The following is a 27173-nucleotide window of genomic DNA, read 5'->3' on the forward strand; positions in this document are numbered from 1 at the left end:
TCATCACCAGGGTGAGTCCTTCATTTATGGCAACATGAATCCCACAATATTCAACTGTTTCTCCCTGAAAGTGGAAGGTTTTCCAAGAAAGTTGAGGTTTTCTCCCTGCTGCTCAGGGAGATTCGGAGTTTGTTTGGATCTTTGAGGGGTTGGGTTCTTTTCCCAGTTGGGGTTTTTTCCCAGTTGGGGTTTTTCTTGCACTCTCCTTCATCCCAGGTCCCCAGCTCCTGTGCCTGCCAGCACTGGTCACCGTGACCACAAGGTGGGACTCCTGGAGAGCCCCTGGGCACAGCGCTGGCACTGCCTGGCACGGGGCTGGCTCTGGGCACCACACCTGGCATCCATCCCCTCCTGTACCACGGGAACACTTCCAAACCCCACGGGACCACCCGGGATGGAGCCATAGGCAAGGTGACCCCGTGTGCCACCCGGCGTGTCCCCTGCCCAGCCCCGGGGAGGGAGGGAAGGAGGGAGGGAGGGAAGGAGGGAAGGAGGGAGGGGTGCTTGGCAGAGAGCAGCAGCAGCAGCAGCTCCTGACCAACACGGCTTTTCCAAGGCTCCTGCTGTTTACAGCCACCAGAAGCGTGTGCTGGCACTGGGAAAGTCGATCAGGCCTCGCCTCAGATGACCTCCCTTCGCAGGGAGGCAGAGCCAGCCAAGAGGCCAGCACTGGCCCTGTGCTCCTGAGCACAAACCAGCCTTTCACGGCTCAAGTAGGTCACTGTGCAGCGCCGCCGCAGGCAAAGGTGCCATCCAGCGGCTGGCCAGGGTCCACTCCTCTGGGAGCTGCCGGGAAAAGTCAGGAGAGCAACAGAAGCCTGGAAAGAACAGCCCGAGTCTCTGAAACACCATGAGAAAACACGAGAAATCACACTACAGAAATTTACAAACGATTTCCAACACTGATCAAGGTTTTATTTTTGTTTTGTTGGGTTTTCTTAAACAGTAAAAACAAAACAGCTGTGTTCAAAGCAAAACCAAAGATCTCAAAAATTTTTTTTGAGGTTTACTAATAGCATTGCAAGGTAAGGCTTCCCAAAGAGTTTTATTGAAATAAATTATTTTCACCTAAACATCGATGCAATTCCTCTCATTAAATTCACCTTCACCTAAAAACCAACAGTAAAAAAGCTACCAACAATTCTAGATAATACTGGGCTCCTTCTAAAGGACGGTGAAACTAGAACTCACTCTTCAGAAGTTTAAAAATTAAGTCACTGCCATGTAAAATTCAACTAGATAAGCTAGCGGCGGCGGCGCCAAGGGGATCTCAAAATTCTTTAAAAAATCCAGGTTAGCAGGTTGGGCTGCAGCCAGCAAAGGTCCAGCTGCCCCCGTTCCTCCAGTCTTTCTGAATAAACTCAGGGTGAGATTGTGGGGTTAAAAATGAAATAAAAAGCAAGATAATGGAGCGATCTCTGCACCGTCCATCGGTGTGGCGCTGGAGTCCAGGACAGGCAGGTTGTGACTCCCTCGGCTCACGGCAACACTGTGACCTCACCTTAGGTCCCTCTTCTTCACTCCATCCCCTCTGTCCCTTGCTTGTTCCTGGACATAAAGGCAAAGGCAAAGTGCAGCCCTGGGGATGGACAGAGCCAAACCTCTGCCAGTGCAACTATTTTATGCAGGAATCGGCGCTTTGCTGCACAATTCATGAATTCAGGTTTTTCTGTGTTGTGTAGCCAGACAACTTCATCCAGTGTAAGAACCTCCCAGCGAGGCTCCCCCAGCCCTTCAAGCCGCCCTACGTAACACCTTGGCTGCTGAAGGAACAGGGACCGAGGAGCCTGCTCGTCTAACACAGGGCTTGCTGCAAGCTTCTAAGCTTCCTTCCTCGGAGTAACTGGCCCTGATTTCGAGCAGAACGTGCCTGTGCACTCCGTGACCTGCACCCACAGCTACCTCAGAACACACTTCCCCAGCCTCTGCTGTGCCGTCAGCCCCATAGCTCATGCCAGCTGCAGAAGTCATGCCCGTGGTTTAGAAATTGCCTTTTGTTGTGTAGAGGATCAACGTCACATAGAAAATATTACAAAAAAGGTTAATTTGTCAGCTGTCCAAACATTATTAGACCACATGCTTTATACAGCAGAGAGGCAGCCAGCTCACTTGGCAGCACAGCCAGCTGAACTCTGAAGAGACACTTTCTTGCTGGTATAGAAAGCGCAGGGTTTTTTGTATGTAATTTATTTATTCAACGTTGCTCACGAGGAGGAGGAGGAGGGGCAGCGAGCGCTAAGAGTTTTGCTGCATCTGAAGTCTCCGTTCGGCGGCGGCAGCCAGGGTCCTGCGGCGCAGGGTGGCGGCGTCGGCCGCCGCTCCCTCGGGCAAAGGCTTCTCTGTGCTCAGCTCCTCATCGGAGGTTTTGTTCAAGTAACGCCTGAGGGAATAAAGGAAAAGATGAGTGAGCAAAACCCACCTCGTTCTGGCTCTGAGAAATGCATTGCTGCAGTCGGGAGGGCTGGAGGAAAATGCCTCAATAAAAGTGCACACGGGTTATGTGCTCCTAAAAAAGCCCACATCATCTACAACAGGCTCTGAAGAGTTGGCACAAGCTCTTAGGTTTTGTACAAGATCTTTGTGCCTTTGGGAAGGAGCCAGTTCTAAAGGTCAGGGCTGTCCTCAGCTCAGAGCCATTCACAGCAGGTGAGTTACTGACTCCCTCTGTTCCTGTTACTCCACTCCTCAGCCTCTGGCACTGCCTACCACAACAAGGCACTCCCCGATGGCAGCAGGCAAGCCAGCGACAGAGGGGGCGCTAGGGGCTGCACACTCTAAGGCCAGAGGGCAAGGAAGTTGCTGCCAGAGTTAACATCCCAGTGAATTCTTACACTTTAATGGCAAAAAACCAGTAGTTTGAAATTCAACAGCTCTTCAAACCAGTAAACCAGAAAGTCAAAAATACTCTGTCTTCCTAAAAGACATTTTTTCAAACATCAAGGAAAAATTAAGTCTAAGAGTAAGTCTGTTTATAGACTTATAAATGGTGTCACACTCCCAGGTATTTATAAGGCATTTCAGTGTGGAAAAGAAAAAGAGCAGCAGTAGCCTGACAACACCAAAGGACCCAGAACTTGTGTCCCTGCAATACAAAGGAAGGGAAAATACTTGATAAAAACACTGCAGTGTTTTCTACATCACTAAAGTGCTTTTTATTTTCTGCTTAATCAGGAACTGGATGCCAGTAAAATCTACCAACGTAACTGGAATACCAGTACAAAATTTGAATTCTACCTGTAACAGCTATTACTCATTGGGCTAAAAGAAACAGTTCAAGGTGGTCCCTCTCTCTTCAGCAGTGCTGAGTGGCTGGTGCTGAGCACCTCTGGTGAGATCTAGTAAGGGTCACCTGTCAGATCTGCACTGCTCTGGGCTCTGTATCAGGAAAAAGTGGTGCCTGACAGGAATTTCAGCTGTAAGAGCACAGGCAGTGAGGGCTGACACCTGTGCCAGGAGCCAAACTAAAGATTGCTAAAGGATTCAACCCAAGTAACCAGTTCTCAGTACATTCTTAGACTAAAGCCCACTGAAGCTGGAAAAATCAGCCTTTGATTTCAAAGAGCTTTGGATGAACTGCACAGGAAGCTGTGTGCATGTTGGGACATGTGATGCTATTTCTGAGCTAGGTTTAGCAGTACAGCATCCTGAGCCTGCTGTGGCAGATGTATTCATTCCTCTTACTACTTTTCACATCAATCCAGGCTCTCAGTGGTCCAAACCGATTTGAAACCCATTCTGGGGGACTGTGAGTGGCCAGAGTGGAGTTTCAGTAATGAACATACTTTCGAGCTTGTTGCAACAAGTCCTCCTTCCGCTGAACCAGCATTCGCTGCCTCTCATCGGCTGACTTGGAAAAGCGACTTCCCCTGGCCTCAAAATCTTCTGCTTCATTAGGTTCTGCTTCCATCTCGTTGAATTCCACCATTTCTTCCAGTCTAGAGTTCAGTTCAAGAGGCACTCTCTCAGTCTAAGAGAAAAGGAAATAAAGCATACATATTTGCAGAATTTGGACTTCTTTGCATCAAAACAAGAAGCTACAAAGAATTGTCATTTTCTGAGGCACTGGAAGAAACCAGAGTCTCACCTGCTGTACCCAATTCCTTCGGGTTCCTTTGAAAAACCCAGCCAAAAACCAGAACAAAGCTATTTCAAACCATGCTCAAAGATCCTGTATCCTATAACACTGTATCTTTTATGCCATGTTTGAAAGTAATGTCAAAGACAAACATTAATTACTCATAATTAATGCTCTCTGAAAATGGGGCATTTGAAAGTCAGATTCTGCAGCTGACTTGACAAGTGATGCAACAGTAAAGAGTTGAAAAAGCAGAAATCCACATACTAAGGAAAGAATAACAAATGTATTTGCAAAGATAATTTGTGCTCAAGAAGGGAATTTATGAGGCTTCGGTTCACTGGGTTCTGCAGCACCCAAATCATCCTGGTTTAGACTGCTGGAGCAAGGCTGGCAACTGTCCCCAGCACAGTGTGCCAAGAGAGGAGCTGGCAGCCCCACATGGCACCTCTCCCCCCGACAGCCAGCTGATAACACTAACCCGAAAAGTGAGCTGCTGGGTGATGGTGTGGGTGCACAGCAGAGGGGAAACAGCACATCCTGATCACACCCTGCCACACACCACCAGATCAGCCCCCGGTGCAGAGATGCACAGCCACGGCCAGAGCCAGGAGTGGTGGCATCAAGAAACAAATCACCCCAGGGAAGCACTGAAGGCTGCAGCCATCATTTGGTATCCTAGAGAACAACTCAAGCCAGTGGGATGCTCCAAGGCAGCTCCTACTGCCTGGTCTGGGGCCTTTGGCAGAGCTGCCGATTCCCTGGGACTGCTGCTCCAGCCCCAACAGCCCAGACGTGGCAGCATCACAGTACAACACACAGGCTCAGGCAGCTGAGGTGCAAAACAAGTTGAGTCACGCCAAAGCCCTAGAGACAGGCCAGTAAGGCCATCTCCCTAACAGAACAACTTCAGAGAGCAAACACCGAGACAAATGTCACTTCCCATTAGGTAGGTGAGCCAAGCAGGAGTCCCAGAGCCCAAATCAGCACAGTACAGACACTCAGACACAAGTGTGGGTGTTCAGCCTCTCTCAGCAAAACCACCACTGCTGCAATTTACCAAAGTGCACACAAATGGACTGGGATGACACAGGAGCAACCACTGGACTGCCTCACAAAGCACTGCCACATCCCTGAGGAGGGAGGGAGAGCCCCATGGAATGATCCCATGGATTGTGCTGGGGACCAAGGTGACCTTGGCAGACCCATGGAACAGGTACAGAACAACTCAATTGCTGCTTCCAATTGCCACACAGGTGGGCAGGGAAAAGGGAAGCTCTGCTGGGGGAAGCAGAGAGGCCACTCTGAGTGGCCACTCAGAGGCCACTCTGTCAATGGTCAGACAAGATCACCCCTTTGTCCCCCTGGGCCATTTGTGTCAGAAGATGCAAGTTGGCTCACCTAAGTTTTGGGGGTTTTTCATAAGGTTACAAAGATTCAAAACCCAAAAATGCTTGATCCAGACCAAGATTTTCATTCCTGCAGTTCTGTAGCTGCTACCTCAGGCTCATACCAAATATCTGTACCATCACTACCACCTCTTCCTCAGTCTCAACTGCAGAATCACACCAAATCAAAGGATCTTTTGTCTTGCAACCTGCTAACAAGGGAACTGCTACAGTTGAATTCCAGGTAGTAACAGGTTGGCTCCTCAGGTCACTAAAGGCTGCAGAGGAAGTCACACACCTCACAAATTTACTCAACAAGCAGAAAGAGAGATTTATAAAACAGAACCCCTCAGGATGTCACTATTACAGTCAGGGAAAACAAAAGTGAAATGAGATCTTCCTTTACTCACAGGGCAATTTTCTTTCTCTGCCACACTTTAGCTAGCACATGCTGCTTAGTAAAGGCCTTAGCAAAGAACAGCAAAACCCATTATTGTGCTGCGCATACAGAAGGGCTGTTATCTCTTGGTCCAGTTCATATCTCTCTCCATTCCCACCAAAGCTCCCCGTGTCCTAAAGTGCTTCCTCCAGAACACAAAAGAATTCTTATACTCTAAAAAGAAATACTCCTCCTTTTAATGGAAGTGTTTGGAGATGTATAGAATGGGAATGAGAAGAAAAAGGGGAAGAGCAAAGCTACCTGCTCTTCATATTCCACAGACAGGCATGGGCTGACCAGACATGAAAAGAGACATGATGATCCTCTGTTCTTTGTACCATTTGAGAGCAACTTTCCCTCAAGGAAGAAAAAGAAAAGCACACAGATAATCCTTTACAGGGGCACTATATTCATATCTGATTTATCTGCCTGACTGTGTTAGCTCTGATGTGAAATGCAAGGAAGGGCTGCCACCAACCTGACCTGATTACAGAACCAAAGGCACCTACCAGTCCATGCAGCTTCTAATTGTGCTTTCTGCCCATTTTTATGCCAATTTACCTGTGTGACAGTTCCAGTATCCTCCTGATCAGTACTGTGCCTTTCCACAGGGTTGTTCAATGCAGGTCTAATGCTGTCTGCACGCTGAAATGCAAACATCATGGGTTTAATACAGTGTAGGAAAGAGCAAAAAAACCTGAGCTCTTTGAACACATTCAAACTCTGCCCTCTGCAATGTCAGGCGTTGTGTTCAATTTAGAAACAGATAAGTTAGCAATAAACAGAATGCTCTGTGTTGAGAGAGAATTGCCTCTGCTTCCCCACACACAGACTCCAGATAACAGTACTATCTGATGTGCACAGAACCAGAATTCAATATTCTTATTAACAGAAACACTGTCCCCAGACTGTTTTACTGAAATCTGCTGGCACTAATTAAGAACAAGGCATCATTTTGCCAACTTTCTTTGCAAAAAATCTTCCTAAGTGGTACAATTCAATTATCTGTCAGCAGAGAAATCAACTGGAAATGTTCTAAAAGCTCTGCACAAGAGAGACTGGGAAGAGCTGCTTTAACTGAGCAAATATTTGTCTCTTGTCTAGCTAGGACATTTTCAATATATTTTTGGTACATGACTGAATACACAGCATTTACAGAGATTTAAACAAAGGGAAAAACAAATCCCACTGATTCACCTGTGCTTCAACTCATTTCATTCCCCTCAGTCATTACTAGGAGGCTCAGTGCTGTGATAAGAGAGAAAGAAAGTAATTTTAGGTGCACAGTTTGTGACTCACCTGTGTGGGGAAAGGCACCTGGATGCGCCCTTCCAGGATGTTGTCAGTGGTGATCTCCACAGAACGAGTTAGCTGCAGATCCTGCAGGACTAAGTGATAAGGGACCTGAGGGAACATCTCCTGAATCTGATGGGCCTGCAGAAAGCAATACAGTCAGTATCAGCAGTAAATAGAAGTCAGTTGATAAGTATGTCAACAGAAGGAGATTAAAATTATTACCAGCTCAAAGATGCTGCTTATGATACACAAACCCACAGAGAGAAAGAAAAGAAAAGGAAACCCATGCTGGCTGTGACTTGCAGGGCAATATGCTGCCCCCACTGAAGTCTACACCCAAACTGCAGCTCCTAGGGAGACACCACAGGGCCCTGAACAGTGCCTGTAGATGCACAAAGGTTTCAAAAGCTTCCCAGCCCTCTTCTTATGACAGCCTTTTTAATAAAGGTCTCTACAAAACTCATGGGGGACTGAAAGTTAGATCAACACTGGGAAGAAAAAAAACTATTTTGATTTTTGCCATATTGGTTCCAAAATGGTACTGACAAGGACAAGTGGAGGAAGTTTTAATAACCCGCTCCCTCCAGCCACCCTCCCAACAAACCACTTGATTAGGGTCTGAAAACTCAATTAAATTAAACTCAGTTGTCAGGGAACTGTTATGACTGAATTTCAAGTTAGTTAAATATTATCCAAATTAAATAAGTAAAGGTAAGAAGGAAGACAAATAATATGCTTCCAGAGTCCAACAACTGGATTTCATTTAATATTTAAATGTCTATTTTCACTATTGCCCAAAGTCATGGGGGGGCAAAGGGGAATGAGAATGGCAATAAGAAAAGAAAGGTGGAAGGAATTCTGAGAACAAAGCAAAAACTATGCACCAACTGGCAGTGAGTTCCAACACAAGCAACTACTGCAAACATAACCCTCCACTAACCTATGACCAAACCAACTGGTTTAGCATTTCAGGCTCTGGCTTTCCCCTCAAAATAATTCCCTAGGGTTTTATTCAGTAACACAAAGGAAAATGTCACTTATTTTCTATTAAAAATGTGTAACACTTTAATAATTTGCTAATCTTTAACCAGCTTTCCATTAAAGTAGACATTTTAATATAAGTTGCTACTGTACTTTTGGTAATACACAATCCTAACAAAATCATTACTCATCCTTAACAAAAGCCTATTTGTGTCACTGTGTCCAGTAAAAGAAAAATTAAACTGACCTCAGATGGAGAGTTCCAGCATATTTAACTAATAAATCATCTGCCAGCATCTTTTGATCCCTCCCTGCCTCAAACACCCTGAAAATAGTGGCCTTACCCTGCTGATGTTCAAACAGAAGTATAGGCTATGAGTGGGAAAGACCTAATATTCAGAAAATTCAATCACTTTCATCAGACACCTCACTGAACATTTATTACCATGGCATAGAACACAGTAGCTTGATCAACTCAAAGGAAACAGCACTTCTCAAAAAAATGAAGTGTTTCATGAGACCACATCCTTTTCTTTTTGTACTACATTAGAGTTTTTATGCATTAATTCAACAAATATGGAATTTCATCCTCTACACTTCTATCATCATCATGAACCAGCAAAAGCTGAGGGTGCTAGAGAGCCCACCTCACACTGACAAGACACTGAAATTGTTACCTTGAAGCTTTGTGCTATTAAAGATTAAAAAAACAAATCAAAACCTATAGAATGGTTTAATCAGTTACTACTTGACCAGCACCTAAATTCTGTGGTTACTGAAAAAGAGCTGAAGAAGTTGCACTAAGCAAGCTGAAAAAAAGTCAACTCATCTACCCAGGAAGTACAGGTCATTCTTCTACCTCATTCACTTACCTCCAGACCTGTTCTTTTCTGCTGGCACATCTGAACCCAAATATAGCCCTAACTTGACTGAAGTAAAGCTTCTCTCACTCAGAAAAACAGCTTTCATCTAGTGCCTAACCACTGTTTTGACTTCCTTCCCCTTTATGTTCTCCATTTCCATGTAACCCTTTCCCCTACACAACACAAACAGGAAGGCTGAGGTGCAGTCTCACCATAACATTGAGCTGGGAGTTGCTGGCTTGTGCAATTCCAAGGATGTTGGTTGTGTGCATCACTTCCACAGAGAAACTGGGCAGCCAGCTGGCAATTCGAGAGCCTGGGAGGAAGAAATCACCAAGAAAGTCAAGAAAGAGCATGAGAATCTTAGCAGGCCAAGTACTTCTACATGTATTTAACATAAATCTTTATATTCCACAAGGAATGTGCAGGGAGTTCTGCAGTGCAATCTGTCCCTAAGGTCTCCCAGACATGGAGATGGCTGCAGTGAATCAGAAACTGCCCATACTCTCCTCAAAAACACTGTCATAATGCTGTAACAATCTGTGGGCTGCAAAGGGATCAAGGAAGTAACACATCCTTGTTTTCTTTTTTAATGTTCCTATTCAAGTGAAAATTAAAATAATCCAGAGTCAAATCCAGCTCTGGAATATATGAATAAATCCAGCAATTTTACAAAAACAGGACAGCTTCTAAGAAATCTGAATCCAGGCCCAAAATGGGTCATCACTGAGAAATACCACTTCAAAGGGACACAGAGTAACTGAACAAAGTGACTGCTGCAATTGTGTGCTTCAGCTCGACAGAGTAGGGCACATGGGTGGTTCCCTCCTCCTTCTGTGCTGCCAATTAAATAAACTCAGGCTTTGCTCTATGCCACTTCTCCTTCTATCTCCATGGTAATACTGCAGGTCTCCAAGACACTGGAGAGCACTGGGGAGGACAACCATCAAAAATATTGTGTTATTCTAAAGATAAATGTCCTTTGGAGACCTAAAGCACCCCACAAGTGGAAGCCATGCAGAAGCTATCAGCCAGTTTCCATGTACCTGGAAATTGTCTGACCCTTTTCTGCCCACGATTCTCCCCCTCCAATCTCCAAAGATTTCAAAACAAGCACAGATGAGGAACAGGTCAATGTGTAAGCTTGCACTGAGCATTTCAGCTGCCTCATAGGAGCTCCACAAGGGCAGAGCCCAAAGTTCAATATTTGCACTACTGAAATCATTTGAGAAACACCACGAGTGTCATCAAAATCTGGGAGACTGTCGAAAACAGCACTCACCAATACCAAAATTCTAAGAAAAATCTGGAAGACAAATTACATAAATTGCCTTTTTCAAAACAAGTTGTCTCCATATACAGAACTTATTGTGGCCTGGAATCACATCTGCTTTGAGAGTACTTACAACACACTACTAAAAACCCCAAATATTTTAAACTGTTGTGGCTACATGATTCCCAAGACTAATCTTCTGCATCAAACCAAGCATTGCAAGTGTCTTGTAATCTGAGTGGCAAATGGACTTTTGACAACTACACATTAGCTAGGTGATAGGGGAAAGACTGACTTTTAGACTGCACCACAGAGGGCTTTTTCCCTCCTCTTTGACTGTTGTTGATTAACCATCACATGGTAACAAAAAAGACACAGGAATTTCCCATTCTGCTTGTCAACATGGCACACAATGAATAAATGGCAGTAACTGAAGCTGCTGACCACAACAAATCCAGGAAAAGGGAGCACTTGTACAAAATCTTTCAAGAAGTCTCCACAGCTCTGGGAAATCTCAGAGCTCTTGCAAAAGAACCATCAGAGACACAGTGGTGTTTGACAAACACAGGCAGAGCATGGTTTGAGTTCCAGCTGTAGCACAGAGAGAGCTCCCTTCTAGAGAAGGCTTTTCAGAACTCCCTTCTAGAGAAGGCTGCTCCTGCTCCCCTGGTTCATGAGGGCACCAGCAGCAGGTGTCAGGTGTGCTCAGCTCACCATCAAAGTGGAAGAAGTGATTGTGCTGGTTCAGGCGGGGTCTGCCTTCTGCTGCTGCCACCGGCACCAGGTTCTCATCCAGGTTCTCCCTCTGGTGATCCTCCCTCACGTGGTGGCTGTCAGTGATATTCAGAGACATTCTGCAGGTGGGGCAGGATGTGTCTTGTTCCAGCCAGGACCTCAGGCACGAGCTGACAGGAAAACAGTAATGCTGGGGTGAGCTTGCAGTGTTTTGACTGTCACCAGCACATCAGGCAGCTGCAGCATATTCTGTACACAACATCAACACATGGACTGCTCAGAGATACCCTTAATGACCTTAATTCATCACATGGCCCTCCTGATGACTCTGGCATAGGTTTCTTATTACTATCAGCTGAAAATACTCAAGTGTTCACTTTTTATAAACACACATGCAGATTTATCACAAGCTTAAAACATTCTCCAAGCTTGCTGTCCTTCTAGCTCAGAACAAGCAAGTTCTGCCTGGAAGGGAAAAGAAACCAGCTCTTTTCTCTCACCATTCCCAAATGAAAAAGGAAAAAACCAACTGGACACATAGTTAATGTATCCTGACACATTTTCATAGCAGTTCTGCCTGTGATGAGGCAACAGCACCTCCAGTGTTTTCAAATAGCTTTTCAAAATACCAATACCCAAACCACAAAAGTCAGCACAACCCTCAGCCCTTACAATGCTTCCTTAATTCTGAAATTTTCTGTCCTGCAGAAAGTGAGAAGCGTTTCAAATGCAGGTTGAAACACTCAAAGCAGTGCATGCTTCTTGATTCATGCTGATATACCCAGCTGCAGTATTTGTTCAAGTTAATCTGATATACCCAGCTGCAGTATTTGTTCAAGTTGAAGCTAATTTTCAGTGTGGAAGAACTGAATTTCACAGGGCTGAATACTTCTCAATATTGTAATACATACTTCACATTTTGCAGGGTGGGTTTTTTTGAGAAGTTCTCAAAACACTTTAGAAAGGTAAAGACATGCAAAAAGATCAAATAAACCTGTTCCCAAAATTGTGTATTTGTAAAGAAAATGAAGGCACAGATCACAAGTTTGGCTGACAGAGCAAGGGAAAAGCTCTAATTGCAGGACTATAGTGAATTCAAGGATACAAGCATTCTGTCCAGTTCCTGAAACTTTGCCAAAGTGCTTTCCATCATCTTGCAATGGAGGGATACACAGGGATGGGTTTCCCAAAAACAACCAAAGCACCACAGTAAAAAACTGCCACCTTCCACCACCTTGGTCAGCAGCACAACCAGCAGGCTGGCACTGGCACTGCTGTCCAACATCACCTCCCTGACCACTGGAAAACCTCCCTGCCCACAGCAAACTCACACCTCTGCTGAGCTGCTCTGCAAAGGGCACTGGGGAAAAACACAGTTTACCAAGGTGCCACCACACTGCTGCTCCTCCACAGCTCAACAGCCAAGATGCTGGAATGGGCACAACCCCGTGTCAGCTGCATCAGCACCAGAGCCCAAGAGCCAGCTGTGGTCACAACCCTGGTCACCCACAGCACCTCAGGAGGAGGGCAAACAGCAGGTCAAGGCTGGCAACCTTTCAGAGCAACAGCTCTTGAACTTGCCTGCTTCCTAGAAGGCAAAGGAGAGTTTCAACATGCCTAAAATATTCAGACAACTACTCCCATTAAATTTCCTTAATATTTGGGCACAGGGTTGATCTCAGCCATGCAAATCTTCCCTGCCACCTTCTCTTCCACTCCAAAGAACTCATGAGGAAAAAATCCCATGTAATTGAGAATGGACACAGTGTTCAGCCTGTTGACAAAATCACCAGGCTTTTATGAGGAGAGAAACCACTCTCAGGTTGTAAATAGAGTTATTAGCTACATCTGGTTTTATATGCAAGCTGTCCACTGTAACATGTTCCCTCCCTAAAAGCACCAAGGAGTGTAACTTGATTCAGAACTGTAATTGCTTCAGAAAAAAAATACAAAAGGATCCTTTTAAATATAGAGAAAATGTCTTTCTGAAGAGAAGACCCTGGGCTTCTCAAGTGCTCAGCAGGTGATTAAATATTCACATGATTCAGTAGCACTGGAAAAGGAGTTTCTGCCATGGAGGCACATTATCTCATTAGAGACTTCTTGGAACACAGATAAATATTTATGGCAAGGTTTGTCATAAATGACAACAAATTAGCACACAGATTACAACCTTTGGTTTGACAGTTACCAGAAAAGCAAAATGCTATTTACAGAAAGTAACACCCACAGGGACAATTTAACTGACCTGCATATTCATCACATGGCCCTCCAGAAATGCCTGCTTCAATCTCTGTTTCTCATTTCATATTTAAGCACAGGCATGGAAACATAAGCACTGCTACAAAAGATCCAAGGAAAGTCACATCCATCTCAGCACACTATGTCCACAAGCATATGCCACTATTCACTACTGAATGAGTGTAAGAAGCAGTGTATAGAGAGGTTCTTTGGCCCAAAGTCTCCCAGTTCTAACTACCAGCTGCTTAGGGACCATTTCTGCTGATTTGGTTAAGTTCTTTTACAGCCCTGATGGACTCATTGCCCCTTGAAACCACAGATTCAGACCTGGCCTCCACAGCCATCCTGGGGGACTCACACCATGTGAGGATGCACTATATAAAAATACTCCCTGCTTTCTCCTTAAAGCTGATACCTGGAAAGTATTTAAGAATTCAGCTCTAATTTTTCTTCTTCACCTGAAAATGAACACAACCTCCACACAACAAATCTACTGATCTGTGTTTGAGAAACTCAACACTGGTTACTCACTAGCTGACAAGGTACACACTCTTAGTTTGGGGGAAAAGAAGTGCACCAGGTGGAACAACCCAAACATGAAAATGACTGGAGTGAAGAAGACTTGTACTTTGTTGTCAGAAGCAGACCAGCACCCAATAGTTCTGCTGTTAGTTTGTTACTTGTCATCCCACTGTGAATTCCAGCCATGCCCATCTCTCCCTTCCCTTCCCAGCTGGGTGCAGCTCTCCAGCCTGCACACACGTACTTGTGGAAGAGGTGGCCACAGGGGAGTTTCCGTGCAGATTGCATGGAGTCCCAGCAAATGGCACAGTCATCATTGTTCACTGCCAGCTCCTCCGGTGTTGCAACTGCAAACCTGCAAAGAAGAAACAGGAAGAGACAAAAGCAATGACTACACAAGCTCAGCACAGCCTCCTCTCTAGAGAATCCAGCAGTGAGAAAACCTTACCCTCCATGTTAACTTTTCATTAAGAGATCTGTGCCAACAGATTTGTTATTTTTTTTTTTATTTGTTATTTTTCAGGCTGCACTGCAAAGGAATACACACATACACATGCCTCTGATGCCTTTTGCAGGCACTTTTTTGAACATCTTCTCATACATCCTAAGTGCATAAAGCTTTGACTTAGAACTTTCCAAGAGACAATTATATGATCATCATTTTGTTGAGATCCTTAAATTATAATCTGTATACATTTGGTTTATGTCATTTTTCTAAATGAGTTTTAATAGCTGCACCCATTAAGCTGTCTGTTTGGGATCATAAGCATTTATGGCGACTAATTTTGGCCTCACATTTTGCCATTCCCATTTGACTTTTCTCCCTTTTTTTTTAAGCTACAGTGCCATGTAAGCAGTTACTATACAGTATCCAAACACAAACAATATAGAAATGAGTGGTGTAACAACATTTCACAGCACTGCTGGTGTGGAATATATCTGAGGAACAAGCAAGTTATTCAGATAAGAAGTCTGTTACACATGCAACTCAAACACCTTTGTGAACAGCTCAAAGGGGTTCAGTGGCTGCATCTTACTGGAAAGAAACAATGCATTGTGGAAGAACTTTATTATGCAGCTCTTAATGTGATATCATAGCCATTAAACAACTTCTAAAAAAAAAAATAAAAAGCCTCAGAAATTTCTAAACAAGCTAGTATTCTCCACCTGGACTACAGCAGCAGGATTTAGCAGGCTTCCCAATTTCTCCAAATAACCTCACTAAAAGGGAATGGACTAAAGTACTGCCAAAGTGCTCCTAGCTCCGCTTTAGGTAAAGTCTTAAAGTTGGCTTCAGCTTTAGTAAATACACTGGTAAAGCTAGGGAGGGTTTAATTAATATTTTGATTTCAGTCAGTAAGTGAATGGCATGGCCTAATGAAATTAAGAGCATTGATTTCTATCACAGCCAAAGCCAGTATTTGACAGCTAAAACAGGCAGAGCTCTTCAGGGCTTCTGTCACCCCACAAAGGCAGTATGCAAAAGAATACAGAGGAAACACTGGACAGAGGAGTTCATTTTTTTGCCTCTTTATACATTACCAGTAATGCTGCCATTATAAAAGTCAATCCTACATATTTGTTAAACCCAGAAAGAGTCTCCCCACTAACAAATAAAATGGGTAAAAACACACTCCAAGTGCAGAGAATTAAGGTCAGGTTTGGAACATTGCATCTGTCCAGCTTACACCATGCCACTGTGTATCAAAGGAACATAAAATAATCTCAACTTCTTTCTCAGCATCCTCTCTACTGGATCTACACCAAGACTGCAGAGCAAGTAAGGGGCTGACCTGGCCTCCATGTTTCCAACCACACGCAGGTAGTTCTTGTGCCGCCGAATTCGCCGCTGCACCTCGTGGAACAGGTAACGCAGCTGCATGAAAATCACCAGGCTCGCCATGGACAGCCAGATGTTGCCAAACAGCTTGGGAAAACCACAGAGCAGGGATTACAAACAAGAAGCTGCATCAGGTCTTAAGAGACAAAGAAATCAAGAAACCAGCCCTGAAGGATTTCTCTTTTGTTGGGTCCATTCAGACCAACCACGCATGTTCCAAGGTTCTTTGAATAACTTGGCAGCACAGCATTTGTAATGAGGATAAACTGAATTCAGTCCTGACCAGCTTAGCATCTCCTTCTGCCAATGAAATAATTCAGTCTGGTATTACTCAATAAAAAAAGCTAATTAAACACCTACTAAACAGATAATTACACACAGTAGTTAATACTCCTTAACAAAGTTATTTGTGATGACTTCAACTACACAGGAGGAAGTAACTTCTCTGTAATATCTGGTTTCTAAAATAAGCAAAGTAAAAAAATATAAAATGTGTATACCCAATACCCTTTATTTTAAGGCCAGTCTATTTTTTCAGCATTATGTCCAGTATTTCATACCAGCATATGAATATGATGCATCAAGTCCAGGGAAAGCAGGGTTAGCTCCATGACAAAATCAGTGTAGTAGACATAAGTGCCCTTGCCCTCCCAAGTTCCTTCATGGTTGAGATCCCAGAGATGAACAACATATCTGCAAGAGTCAGGAAATTAACATTATTTTTTGTTGTTGTTGTTGTTGTTAAATGGCATCTCTATAATTCAAACTATTTTGTCCATTTTTCAAAAAACCTCTAGATATGGATTCTTTGCCCTTCTGAGGCCCTGTTCTCACAGTCTGTGCTCACTCAAGGAGGACTTCTTTTAATGTTACCGGTTTCAAACAGCAACATTTTAAAAAAGCAAAAAGCAGTCAGTGCTTAGCCCACACTGGCACTACAGACACTGCCAGCTGATAGAAAAGATGCAGCATTTGCTAAAAACTACTTCAGGTAATGGAAGTCAACCTTAGGATTATAGTAACTACAGAAGCACATTTTTCAGCACGTGAGGTGTTTCTTAGGTGAGTCACCACAGCTCAGTGTCAGGGCTGAAATGCTGACAGTGACCTGCACAAAGAGGCTCCTGCATTACACACCATGTCCCACATATGTACACACAGGTGTGGCACAGGTACACATCCATGGGACTTTTTCAAAGCAAACCTTCAAGAGACAGGGCCTTAAAACAAACCTTGTAGAATGACATCAAGTAGCATCTATCAACCCTCATCCAGCAGCACCCATCCACTTTAATCCATGCCTCAAGCTATACCACCCACTAAAGCTATCCATGCATTTCAACCTCCATCTGTAAAAAGCACTCCTAAAATGCATTTCCATGTGTAAAAATCATTCTGAAAATGCTTCAACATGTATTTAATCCTTTGTACTATCCAATATATCTGCCAACTGTTTACTAGCTGGCTTTAAAAAAAGTATTCCTCTAACTACTCGAACACAAAAGACACGCACATCACTCACATAAAACAAAAAAAAGTAAATTGCAGAACTTGTGCTTAAAATCAGCACAGACTAAAGCTAACCACCTCTGCTCATCTCATAGAATCCTGCAACAGTTTGGGTTTGAAGGGATCTTGAAGATCATCTCTTTCCAAAACCCTTTGGCTGCCTCATGCAATCAGGCCCTGACCACTTCCAGGATGGGGCACCCACTGTGCCAGTGACTCACCAATCCCACAGGGAAGATTTTTTTCCTAGTATCTAATCTAACCTTGTCCTCTGTCAGTTTGAAGTCATTCCCTTACGCCATGCCCTTGTCCAAAGTCCCTCTCCAGCTCTCTTGGTGCCCCTTTAAGTACTGGATGGGGCTCTAAGGTTTCACCAGAGCCTTTTCTTCTCCAGGCTGAGCAATCCCAGCTCTCTCAGCCTGGAGAAGAAAAGCATCTCCATGGCAGATGCTCCATTCCTCTGAAAATCTCTAAGGACTCTTCTAGACTCGCTCCAGCAGGTCCACATCCTTCTCAGGCTGGGAGCCCCAGAGGTGGATGCAGCACTCCAGGAGGAGTCCCAGCAGAACAGAGCAGAGGAGCACAATCCCCTCCTGACTGCTGCCCACACTGTGGGGATGCAGACCAGGATGTGGTTGACATTACTGGGCCATGTCAAGCTTCTCATCTACCAACACACCCCCAGGTCTCTCCTAAGGACTGCTCTCAATCTCCAAACATGCATCTGCAACTCAATGAGGTAATTACCTACCCTCTTACATAAACATGCTGGATGCACTACCATCCTGAACACACAGCCTGTAAAACAGAACTTACAGAACTTACCTTAAAATCACATGAGCAGTTCTGACTGTCACCAGCAGAGACTGCAAAAGAGGAAGAAAAAAACCCATACATATTATCAACATCCTGGCAGGGACAGTGGTGCAGATGCAGGAGCTCAAGGCTAAAACACAAAATTCATTTACTGCACCTTAACAAGTCCTGTGAACCAATGGTCACTATAGGTGACTGTGTGCACAATATACCTGAGACAACCATGAAGCTTATAAATAAATATGAAAAAAATTGTTCCCAAAGACACCATGCTTTTAAAGCAGCCACTAGTGTTGCTGTTGTTAAGTGTCATTTTTTCCCAACTACAAAGGAGGTACTGCCTTTTTCAATTATTATTACTCAGCAAGTGTTGAGACCACAATCCCACCAACTACCTCTCCTCATCCCACTTCTTAAAAAAAAAAAGAACTGGGAGAACTGAATAATAACAGAAATTTGAGGAAGGTAATTTCAAATCATTCCCTTCTTTTGCTGAGATGTAAATGCTGCTAAAATAACTTCTCTCTTTAATCATACTTATGTTTCTAGGCTAAGCACAGAGAAAAAAACCTGAGTCTATCAGAAAGTGTAAGATCAGAAGTGTAAAGACAAATCACCAAAAAGGTAAACTACATTTCCATGGGCTCTCATAATCTAAGAGAAGATGCCCCATCACCTCTCTGTAATCCATCAAGCCCACAGTGCTCCATCTCTTATTCTATCCTCACAGTGAAAAACACCAGCCATGCTTCCCCCAGAGACTGCCCACACCAGCCTGCAGGTAGCAGGGGCCAAGTGACACTGAGATGCAGGGGATTTACAATGAGCAACTGAAACCACTTCTGTGAAACTGGTCTGGTGGCATGCCTTCTGCATAAGTACTGTGAACAGGACAGAAGGACTATCAAATCCACTAACTTCCCAAAGAAGTAATAAGCCAGTTAGTTTGAATAATTTTTTCCATCTGTAAAAAAGCATTCCTAAAGTGCTTCTATGCATATTTAACCCTCTGCAATACCCAACATATCTGTCAACTGTTTACTAGCTGGCTTTAAAAAAAAACATGCAAAGATATACACACTGGACACTGCTTGCTATACTCTAATTCTTGAACACCATATATTAAGGCAAAAAATATTAATGTTTACTCAAAAATACAGACAAGTCCCTATTCAGCTTTCTCTGGGCATTTGCACATTTCACACCCACCCTATGCAGCAAAAACAAAAATGCTGACAAGCAACAGAGAACAAGGGGAAGTTACCTAAAACACAAGAAAAACATCTATATTGCTTTATTGAAAACCCTGAGCTAAATCAATGTTTGCAGAAGAGAGATTAATAGCTTAATGTAACTTAATGCAATTCATTCACACTAATGGAATACACTTGGCAGGGTCCCTCTTGAGAAGGATCACACAAGCCACCACCAGAAAAATATTTCAGCCTCAAAGATTTATTGTTTTTTACTAAGAGCTTGAAGTCTGCTAGGAGATGTCACTGCCAGTACTTGTACAGAAAGAAACCTAAATATTTTATTTCAGTCGCATAAGTTCTGGGTATTAAAATCAAGGAAATTACTCATGGTTGCCCAATCCATACAGGGAATATTTAAAATGTTCAAAAATGGCAATATATTATACAATCTCCTATGAGAAAAGATTAAACAGACTAGAATTCTTTTGCTTAGAAGGAAAGGCAGTCAAGAACAGGCAAAATGATGATAAAATCACAAATTCTGTGAAAAAGATTAAACATTATTCCCTGCCCATGGCAGGGGGATTGGAACTAGATGATCTTTAAGATCCCTTCCAACCAAAATCATTCTGTGATTATCAAACACAAGATTCAGAACAACTCAAAGAGGACATCTTTCATGTACAGAAAGCCAAGTTAATGTGGAATTTGTTGCCTTTGGATATTACAGAGGCTGACATACAAACAAGTTCAATGAATGATCATACAACTTTCCAGAGTACCTCTGGGACTATCAAACACAATGGGTTTGTACAGCCCTCAGCTCAGGAATGTTCTCAAACACCAGTGGCTGCAGTCACAGCTAGGAGACCCTTCCTTCTGCATTCCCCACACTTCCACTGACTGAGTCACTCCTTCATTAATCAGCACACAGAACAGCTCCACTGAAATGAACAACTGGGCCCCATCCTGCAACCCCAAACACCCACACTACCACACAGCACAGCTCTGAGGAGGCAACACAGGCTCCAGAGCACTCCCTGATTAACCTACCCTGAGCTGGTGCAATGCTGATAATCCTTCTGCCAAGCCAAGATAAGAGACATGACACCAAAGAGACCCCACCTTTCAGAGACACTTAAATCTTCCAATACCCTTCCACTGTTGCATTATAAATCTGGTCTTGCACATTCTCATATTCATGGAAAAATAAAGAGACATATTGATAACTGAACTGTGGTGTGACAAGCATCATATTCTCCTACTATCAGTTGTTTTCCTTCCTGCTCCCTAGCTCCAAGTATAAATTCAAGATAGGAGAAGAAAAATAAATTGTACATGTTATTTGTTATCTGAACTAACGATGTGCTAACACAACACACTTGGATTGGATTCCTCTCCTTTGTTAAAGATTATCACTTCCTCAGGCAGAGTGCAACAACCCACCACAACATCAAAAACATACTGCTGCTCACTCCACAAACGTGCTGATGTTGAGTCCACGGTGCAAAGTGTTCAGGAGTGCACAAAAATGCTTTGCTCATCTCAGCTGACACACAACTCGTTACACCAACATAAGCAAAAGCCACGAGTATGCCTTAAGGAAAGGATTTGGGAGAAATGAAATAGAAAATACAACCTCAGAGAAAGAGGCTGAAGTGCACACTAACTTTCATACACACTCTCTCCATCTCTCAGGTGCTGTTTCACCGACCCTTCTCACAATGCTCATGAAGCACAATCATTACTTTTTTCATAAGCTGTCATTTGATTTCAGGATCACTTTGCAGGTCTGCCCTCTCATTCTCTTCCTCAGACTAAGATTTTTTTCAGTGTTAAAGGCTAAAGAGAGAAAGCATGCCAATCTGGCAACTTCTGGAAAACAGGGGAGGATTTGTTTGTGTCTTCAAAGTTTCTTTCTTATGGGAATTAAAAGTGTTGAAGCAAATCCATCGTGTACCAGGACACCCCCAAGTGAGGGGTCAAAGGCAAAGCAGAACCCACAACACACATGAAGAAGTCTCACCTCTGCTGCCATGAAAGCCAAGGTGTGCATGCCATGGGTGTAGCCAACAACTCCACAGACAACTGCTAATCCACAGCAGGACAGGAGCATGGCTATGAGCAGGGCCAGCACTCTCACGTGGCTGCTCATGGGTGTGGTAGGAGAAAAGGAAAGCTGCAACACAAATACATAAATATGTGACAGTTTAAACGAGTACTTCATCAACCTTCCTTCAATTGTCACCTCACCAAACAAGACTTCATTCAGAAAAATCTTTTGCTTTCTAGCATAAAACCAATTTTACAATGCAATGTTGTAATAAATTGTGAAGAATAAAGCTAAACCCACACACTATCCCAAAGCCTCATTCATGTTACTGTCATTTACAGTCACATTTTAACAATCAGTTACTATTTTTTTATTTACAATTACCATGATTATTTGAGCTATTTAAATCACCTGTGCAAGAAAACCAGAGACACAGTAGTTTCTGCACCAAATCCACAGCATCTGCTTTGGATTTACATGCATTTTACAAAGACTCCTAACCTAACACACAGATTTCAAGCAAAGTTTTGCCAATTTTTCACCAAACAGCTGATCTGAATTTGTCCAGCTTGGTCTTCCATCCCATAGTCCTTCCACTGTCAATTCCTTCTGGAAGAAAAAGATGTCTACCCAAAAAAAAAAAACATTTAAGCTGCAGCTAGAGACTGCTGAACTCTGCTGAAAAAAGCTGTCTCATTCAATAGCATGCAAAGTGTGCTAAATGACTAAACTATCTTAACAGAGGGCTACACCTGGTCTGTCTAAATCAAAGGCAACCCAAGTGGATGTTGGTCCATCCTCTTTTTTCCAGGGCAGGATGAGAAAGAACAGGACAAGGAAAGAAGGAGTTGCCCAAAGCTTCACTCTGATCTGATTTACAAAGTTGATTCCCATGTTTTTTTTTAAATGGGTTCTTTCTTAATTCTTTGCATCTGGTTCAGCTCCACGTGCCCCATCTTCAAAAGGCAAATCCTGTATCATTTGTCCAAGCAAAAAACAACTATGCATGCTTTGAATGCAAAAATAATATAATAAGCATTTCTTCCCACGTGACCTGTATTCTTTCACAGCTTTCTGAACAACACTAAAAATACCAGATGACTGCCTTGCTCACTGCTGTCTTAATTTTCCTAACCTAGCCAATGCAGTTTCAAATTTAAGTGCTTAGCTACCCGTGAATTAACAGGCCTTACTGGACATTATTCAAAAAAAACCTGCAAAACCCAGAGCTACCAAAAAAAATCATGGATTTAATTCAGGTAAAACTTCTATGCCAGGAGAGAGGAGCCTGGGAAAATGCAGGCCCATTTTAGTAAAAGGCCAAGACTTACAGTTTAAGTTACAGTTTCTTCTTTCTTGCCTAGCCTTCATTTTCTGCATTTTTACCTAATTTATTCCTGGTATTAACAGAAAGTTGAATGTACCTTAGAGAGAAAATTGCACAGTATATTGTAAAGACACTGGCAGTCAAAATTCAGTATATCTAAGTGAGTGTGAAACCTGAGCACAGATTCTGCAGAAGCAGGCTCCACAGGCCAATCCTAAAGGGCAACAATCTAGGGATGCTCTGTTGTTAAGATGTCTTTACTAAGGAGAGCTATAAAGCCATCTCATCCAGTTATGTAACAGTAATTACAGGGCACATATAAGGAGCAACTTATTACAGAAAATAAGTATCTTCAGCTCCATTTGTCTCATGGGAAAACTGAAGGAGTAAGATTGACATTGTACTTTAAGCAAGTATTTGAAGCTAATGGGACGTGCACGTGTTCAGCACCGCAGGGTGTGGAAAAGGTCTAAATGATCTGTTTGTACCTTATCTGAGCCAGAAACAGAATTTGCATGCCCCAAAAGACAGCCCTTAATCAAAACTTACATATTCAAAGCGATCCTTGCAGAGCTGAACCATCAGATGGAGAAACACAAGTCCAGAGAACCAGAGGCACCACATCACTACTTCTTCCACTGTCTGAACATTCAGCACACCAAAAATGAAGATAAACTTGTAGAAAATGAAATTCCAGAATTTATCCTTGAGATGCTGTAACGGAAGAGATTCAAGTAAGAAACATATTAAAAATACCAGCAGACCTTACTGCCTATCTAGTTTCTTGTACCATGGCAGCATAACTGTGCTACACAGCACACAATGCAGTTTCCTGCCATATTCCTAAAACAGTGCTCAGCATAAAGCAAGTCTGATCTCAGTCTGATTCTTCATGCCCAAGCAACTCAGCTACCAGGCTGCAAACACAGAGTCCTCTCTGCTGGAAGAGCTGCCACAGTTAGTTATTCAAGATGCCCAAAATGCCTAGCACCTTGCTTCCAAAAACCTGCCAAAAAGTACAGATGATTAAGAAAAGATGATGAAGTCTATGGTTAAGAATCACAATGCCTACAGTGGAGAGTGAGATGGATGAGCAATGAAAATAAAACCATTCCCACACACACAAAGTACGGAAGAAATAATATGATGTTCTCAAGCAGCAGACAGCAAGCCAGCTTGGAGGGGATTAAAAAATTTATGAAACAAAATGTTTTGTTAAAGTACACAATGAAATCGCCAGGAGTTTAGTTAAGACAGGCCCTGAATTCCTTAATGATGCTGCTGTTCTGGGCTCGCCAGTATTAATAAGCAGCTTTCCTTTACATGACAACTGAGGCAAACTCCCACTGTCCAAACACAAGTGGATCCACACTGCTACTGCTTTTCACGTCAGTTTTTAAGAGGGCAGAGAACATCCTGGAAACCATCACCAGTTAAAATTCCACATCCTTATAGTCAACATGGACTGGAGAGAAAATCTGGCCCACTGAAGCCCACAGATTTGATAGTGTCTTGGTTTTAATACACTTAGAGCCTCTACAAGGTATGAATTACAAACACAATAGGCTTTGAGAGCTCCACAGTTATTAATGAGGCTTTGTGTGCCTCAGTTCTGCATGTCAAAAATCATCGTGGCCTGATTCCTCCTAAAGAACTCTTTTTACAGACTTTTTTTTTAATATGTGAACACACTCCAAAACCACTGCTCCTGCATTTACACAAGCAACTTATGCATTTGCCTTACTTTTTTAAAAAAATATATAGAGATACTACTCAAGGTCCTGCTGCTGCCTTCATCTTCTGCAGGATCCTGTTTTTAAAAACTCTGGGCTTTCATAGCTCCTTTGCTGAACCATTTTACAACCATTCTCACATAGACAAGAGCAGGACTAAACAGCCTCAGTTTTCTTTCCTGCTCACCTCCTTTCTCTGGGGATTTTCTTGCCTACTCCCTCTTAAACCAGCAATGATGAACCATTCACTCAGTGTATGAAAATGGAAAGCACTTCTCCAGCAGTCAAGGTACAAAAGAAGAGAGAACTCAAAACTGCCAGGGCTGACAACTACAAAAAGCAATGGAGAAATGATGCCAGGTGCAGGCAGGATGGAGAAGAACACATTACAAGAGTTTTGAAGTGAGGCATGCTTGTAAGAAATCTAACAGAGTTCATTAAAGACACAGGATTTTCAAGCTGACTGTGGGCTATTAAAATACAATAGGAAAAATTCCCTTCAAAATAAAGCAGAAGCTTGTGGCTGTGGATATACTAGCTAACCAAATGCTAAGACATATATTGCAAATTTATTTTTCTTGTGCAGTTTCAGCAATTCCACACAGAAAATCACACCATTTGTCATGTTTTATGGTTTCCTTGTTTGCTGTCTCACCTGCCTCTCACTGACACGAAGAGGACCAAACACCATATACTGGATTAACTTAGCAACCAGCATCAGAAAACAGCAGGCAGTGTTCACTAGTACCTGGAAAGAAATAAAGCAGTCAGTGACAAATACTTTTGCCCTACTTAGAAGAAGGGAGAGAAGGGGAGTCTAACAAAACCTGCCATTGTTCACAGAACAGTATTAGTTGCCTTTTCTTTTGGTGAAATTTAAGCCTGGCCTCTTTCAAGACACATGAAGTAGCTGGTAAGTCTTAGCTTGTTTTTTTTCTAGAAATACTAACACAGTTTGATACAGCAGTAAAGTCAACAAACTGCTCTACCTCTTCACAATAAATTATTTCATACAGACTACCAAATTTCATAAAAGAACATGAGGACAAAACTTACAGATCACCAAGATGGTAATTTTGTTTAACATATGGCAGATAATAAAAATCCAGTTTGAATCTGTTGTTACAGTAAGAGGATTCAGAGGTTGCCTCAAAACATGCTGAATAGCACACAACCTTTCAGTAAAAACACTTCTTGAGGCTTTCTTGGGAAACTTCTTCACAGCAAAGCAGCAAGAAGCAGAAGACATGGGTCTGGAAAAACTGACATCTCACATTTGGCAAAGGCACTCGTAATTAACTTTTGACCTTAGCAGGACACTAAAAAGGTAGATGATGAAGAAGCTTCGCCCTGTCATTTCCAAAGGACGTAACTTCTCCAGGATTCTTAAGGCTGTGAGACCCGGTTTCAATAGGATGAATATGTCTGGTATATTAAAAAACAGCACCTCAGTCAAGCAAGTATGTTGTGAAGCAGATGTCCAACTACTGCCACCTTTGAGTGACAGACAGATGAAAAGTTCAACAGCAACAGCTCAGCAAGGTATCCAATATCCCCTTGTTGAGCCTTTATTTCAACTACAAATCAGTGAGCCAAAATTCAGAAACCATTATGAGGTTTGGGTTTTAAAAGGTACAGAAAATTATTTTCTTTTTTTTTCTCCTTAAATGGTGAGAGTGTTTCCTCTTACCTACAAGACTTTCAGTGCTATTAAAAATAAATAAATAAATAAATAAATAAAGGCAGCAAGGCTTGGGCTCGAACACCGGACAGCCCCTTACTCAGATTTTTGGCAGAGCAGGTCGGGGAGTGCTTGGCGAAGCTTAAGCCCAGCAAGCGCCCGGGTCCGCGGCAAACGCTCCCAAACAGCTTCTGCCAAAGGCCCGGGCAGGTACGAGCGGGGGGCGCTCGGGGAGGGAGAGGAGCACGAGCCGCGGGCTGAACTCCGGGCGCTCGGCTCTAACGCTGCCCCACCGCCCGGCCAGGCAGGAAGGGAAGCGGCTGCGGAGGCGGCCCGGGGCGGGCAGGGGAAACCCAGCCGAGCCCCCTCTTCGTTCCGCGAGCAGTTTTCCAACAACAATAACGAAACACCCCCCGGAGCCGCCCACCGCCCCCCGGCCGCGGGGAGGTGCCGGCAGAGGCCGATCCCGCTGCCAGCCCCGCAGGCCGCGGGCGCGCAGGCCCCGCCGCCGCCCCGGGCTCACCCAGACGCAGAGGCTGTCCGACAGCAGGTAGTAGGCGACGTCCAGGGCCCGCGGGCCGGCGCAGCGCTGAGGCTCGGCCGGCTCGGTGCCCGCCGCCCCGCAGGGCGCCTGGCTGAGAGCGCGGTAGGCGCTGAGGCCGGCGCCCAGCAGCGCCAGGGCGCTGAGCGCCGTGTAGGTGCGGAGGCTGGGCCAGGGGAAGCGCTCCAGGAACAGCAGCGGCATCGCGGAGCCCTCGCCACCGCCCGGCCCCGGCTCGGCGCGCTCCCCCGGCTTAACGCCCGCCCCGCCGCCCCTCCCCGGGGCCGGGCGAGCCGCCCCCGCTGGAGAAAGGAAACAGACCGGGCCCGAACCCCCCGCCCCGGCTCCGGGCGCCGCGTCCGCCCGTCACCCCGCGCGCTGAGTCACGGCCGGGGCGGCGCTTCCACCGGCCCGGCCCTGCCCCGCACCCTCCCCGCCCGGGACAGCGGCCGCTCCGCCGGAGCCGCGCGGGGGGAACTGGAGGGGCCTCCGGGAGCCCCAGAGCCACAGGCACGGGGGCAGAGGAGAGCGCCCAGAGACTGCAGGAGCAGCGCCCTTCCACAGGCATCCTGGAACAAGAATTAGTCTCAAACTGCCGTGGAGTTGGGTGAGAGGTGCTCTCAAGTGCCAGGGCTCAAAAGGTGCACTCTGCTCCTTGTTCTTG

At 44.2% G+C, this 27173-nt stretch overlaps 1 protein-coding gene across 1 annotated transcript; it reads right to left on the bottom strand.

The window, feature by feature from the left end:
- Positions 1-893: 893 nt before the first annotated feature.
- Positions 894-26728, bottom strand: AMFR (autocrine motility factor receptor). Its single transcript, XM_063167851.1, has 14 exons — positions 26492-26728; positions 24943-25035; positions 23104-23268; positions 21201-21353; positions 17988-18028; positions 16214-16346; positions 15607-15740; positions 14058-14168; positions 11030-11220; positions 9255-9358; positions 7202-7336; positions 6464-6547; positions 3783-3967; positions 894-2380 (listed from the first exon to the last, which is right to left on the bottom strand). The coding sequence occupies exons 1-14, from the start codon at positions 26711-26713 to the stop codon at positions 2236-2238; spliced, it is 1896 nt and encodes a 631-aa protein (XP_063023921.1). The 5' UTR covers positions 26714-26728; the 3' UTR covers positions 894-2235.
- Positions 26729-27173: the final 445 nt, after the last annotated feature.

Source organism: Melospiza melodia, chromosome 13 (assembly GCF_035770615.1).
Source record: "Melospiza melodia melodia isolate bMelMel2 chromosome 13, bMelMel2.pri, whole genome shotgun sequence".
NCBI classification, from domain to species: domain Eukaryota; kingdom Metazoa; phylum Chordata; class Aves; order Passeriformes; family Passerellidae; genus Melospiza; species Melospiza melodia.

Coding starts and splice junctions, on each gene's coding strand:
- AMFR (XM_063167851.1), bottom strand. CDS start 26,713: ATGCCGCTGCTGTTCCTGGAGCGCTTCCCCTGGCCCAGCCTCCGCACC. Junction 6,548..7,201: donor AGGTGCCTTTCCCCACACAG/GTGAGTCACAAA, acceptor TTTGCATTTCAG/CGTGCAGACAGCATTAGACC. Junction 2,381..3,782: donor TTGTTGCAACAAGCTCGAAA/GTATGTTCATTA, acceptor TTATTCCCTCAG/GCGTTACTTGAACAAAACCT.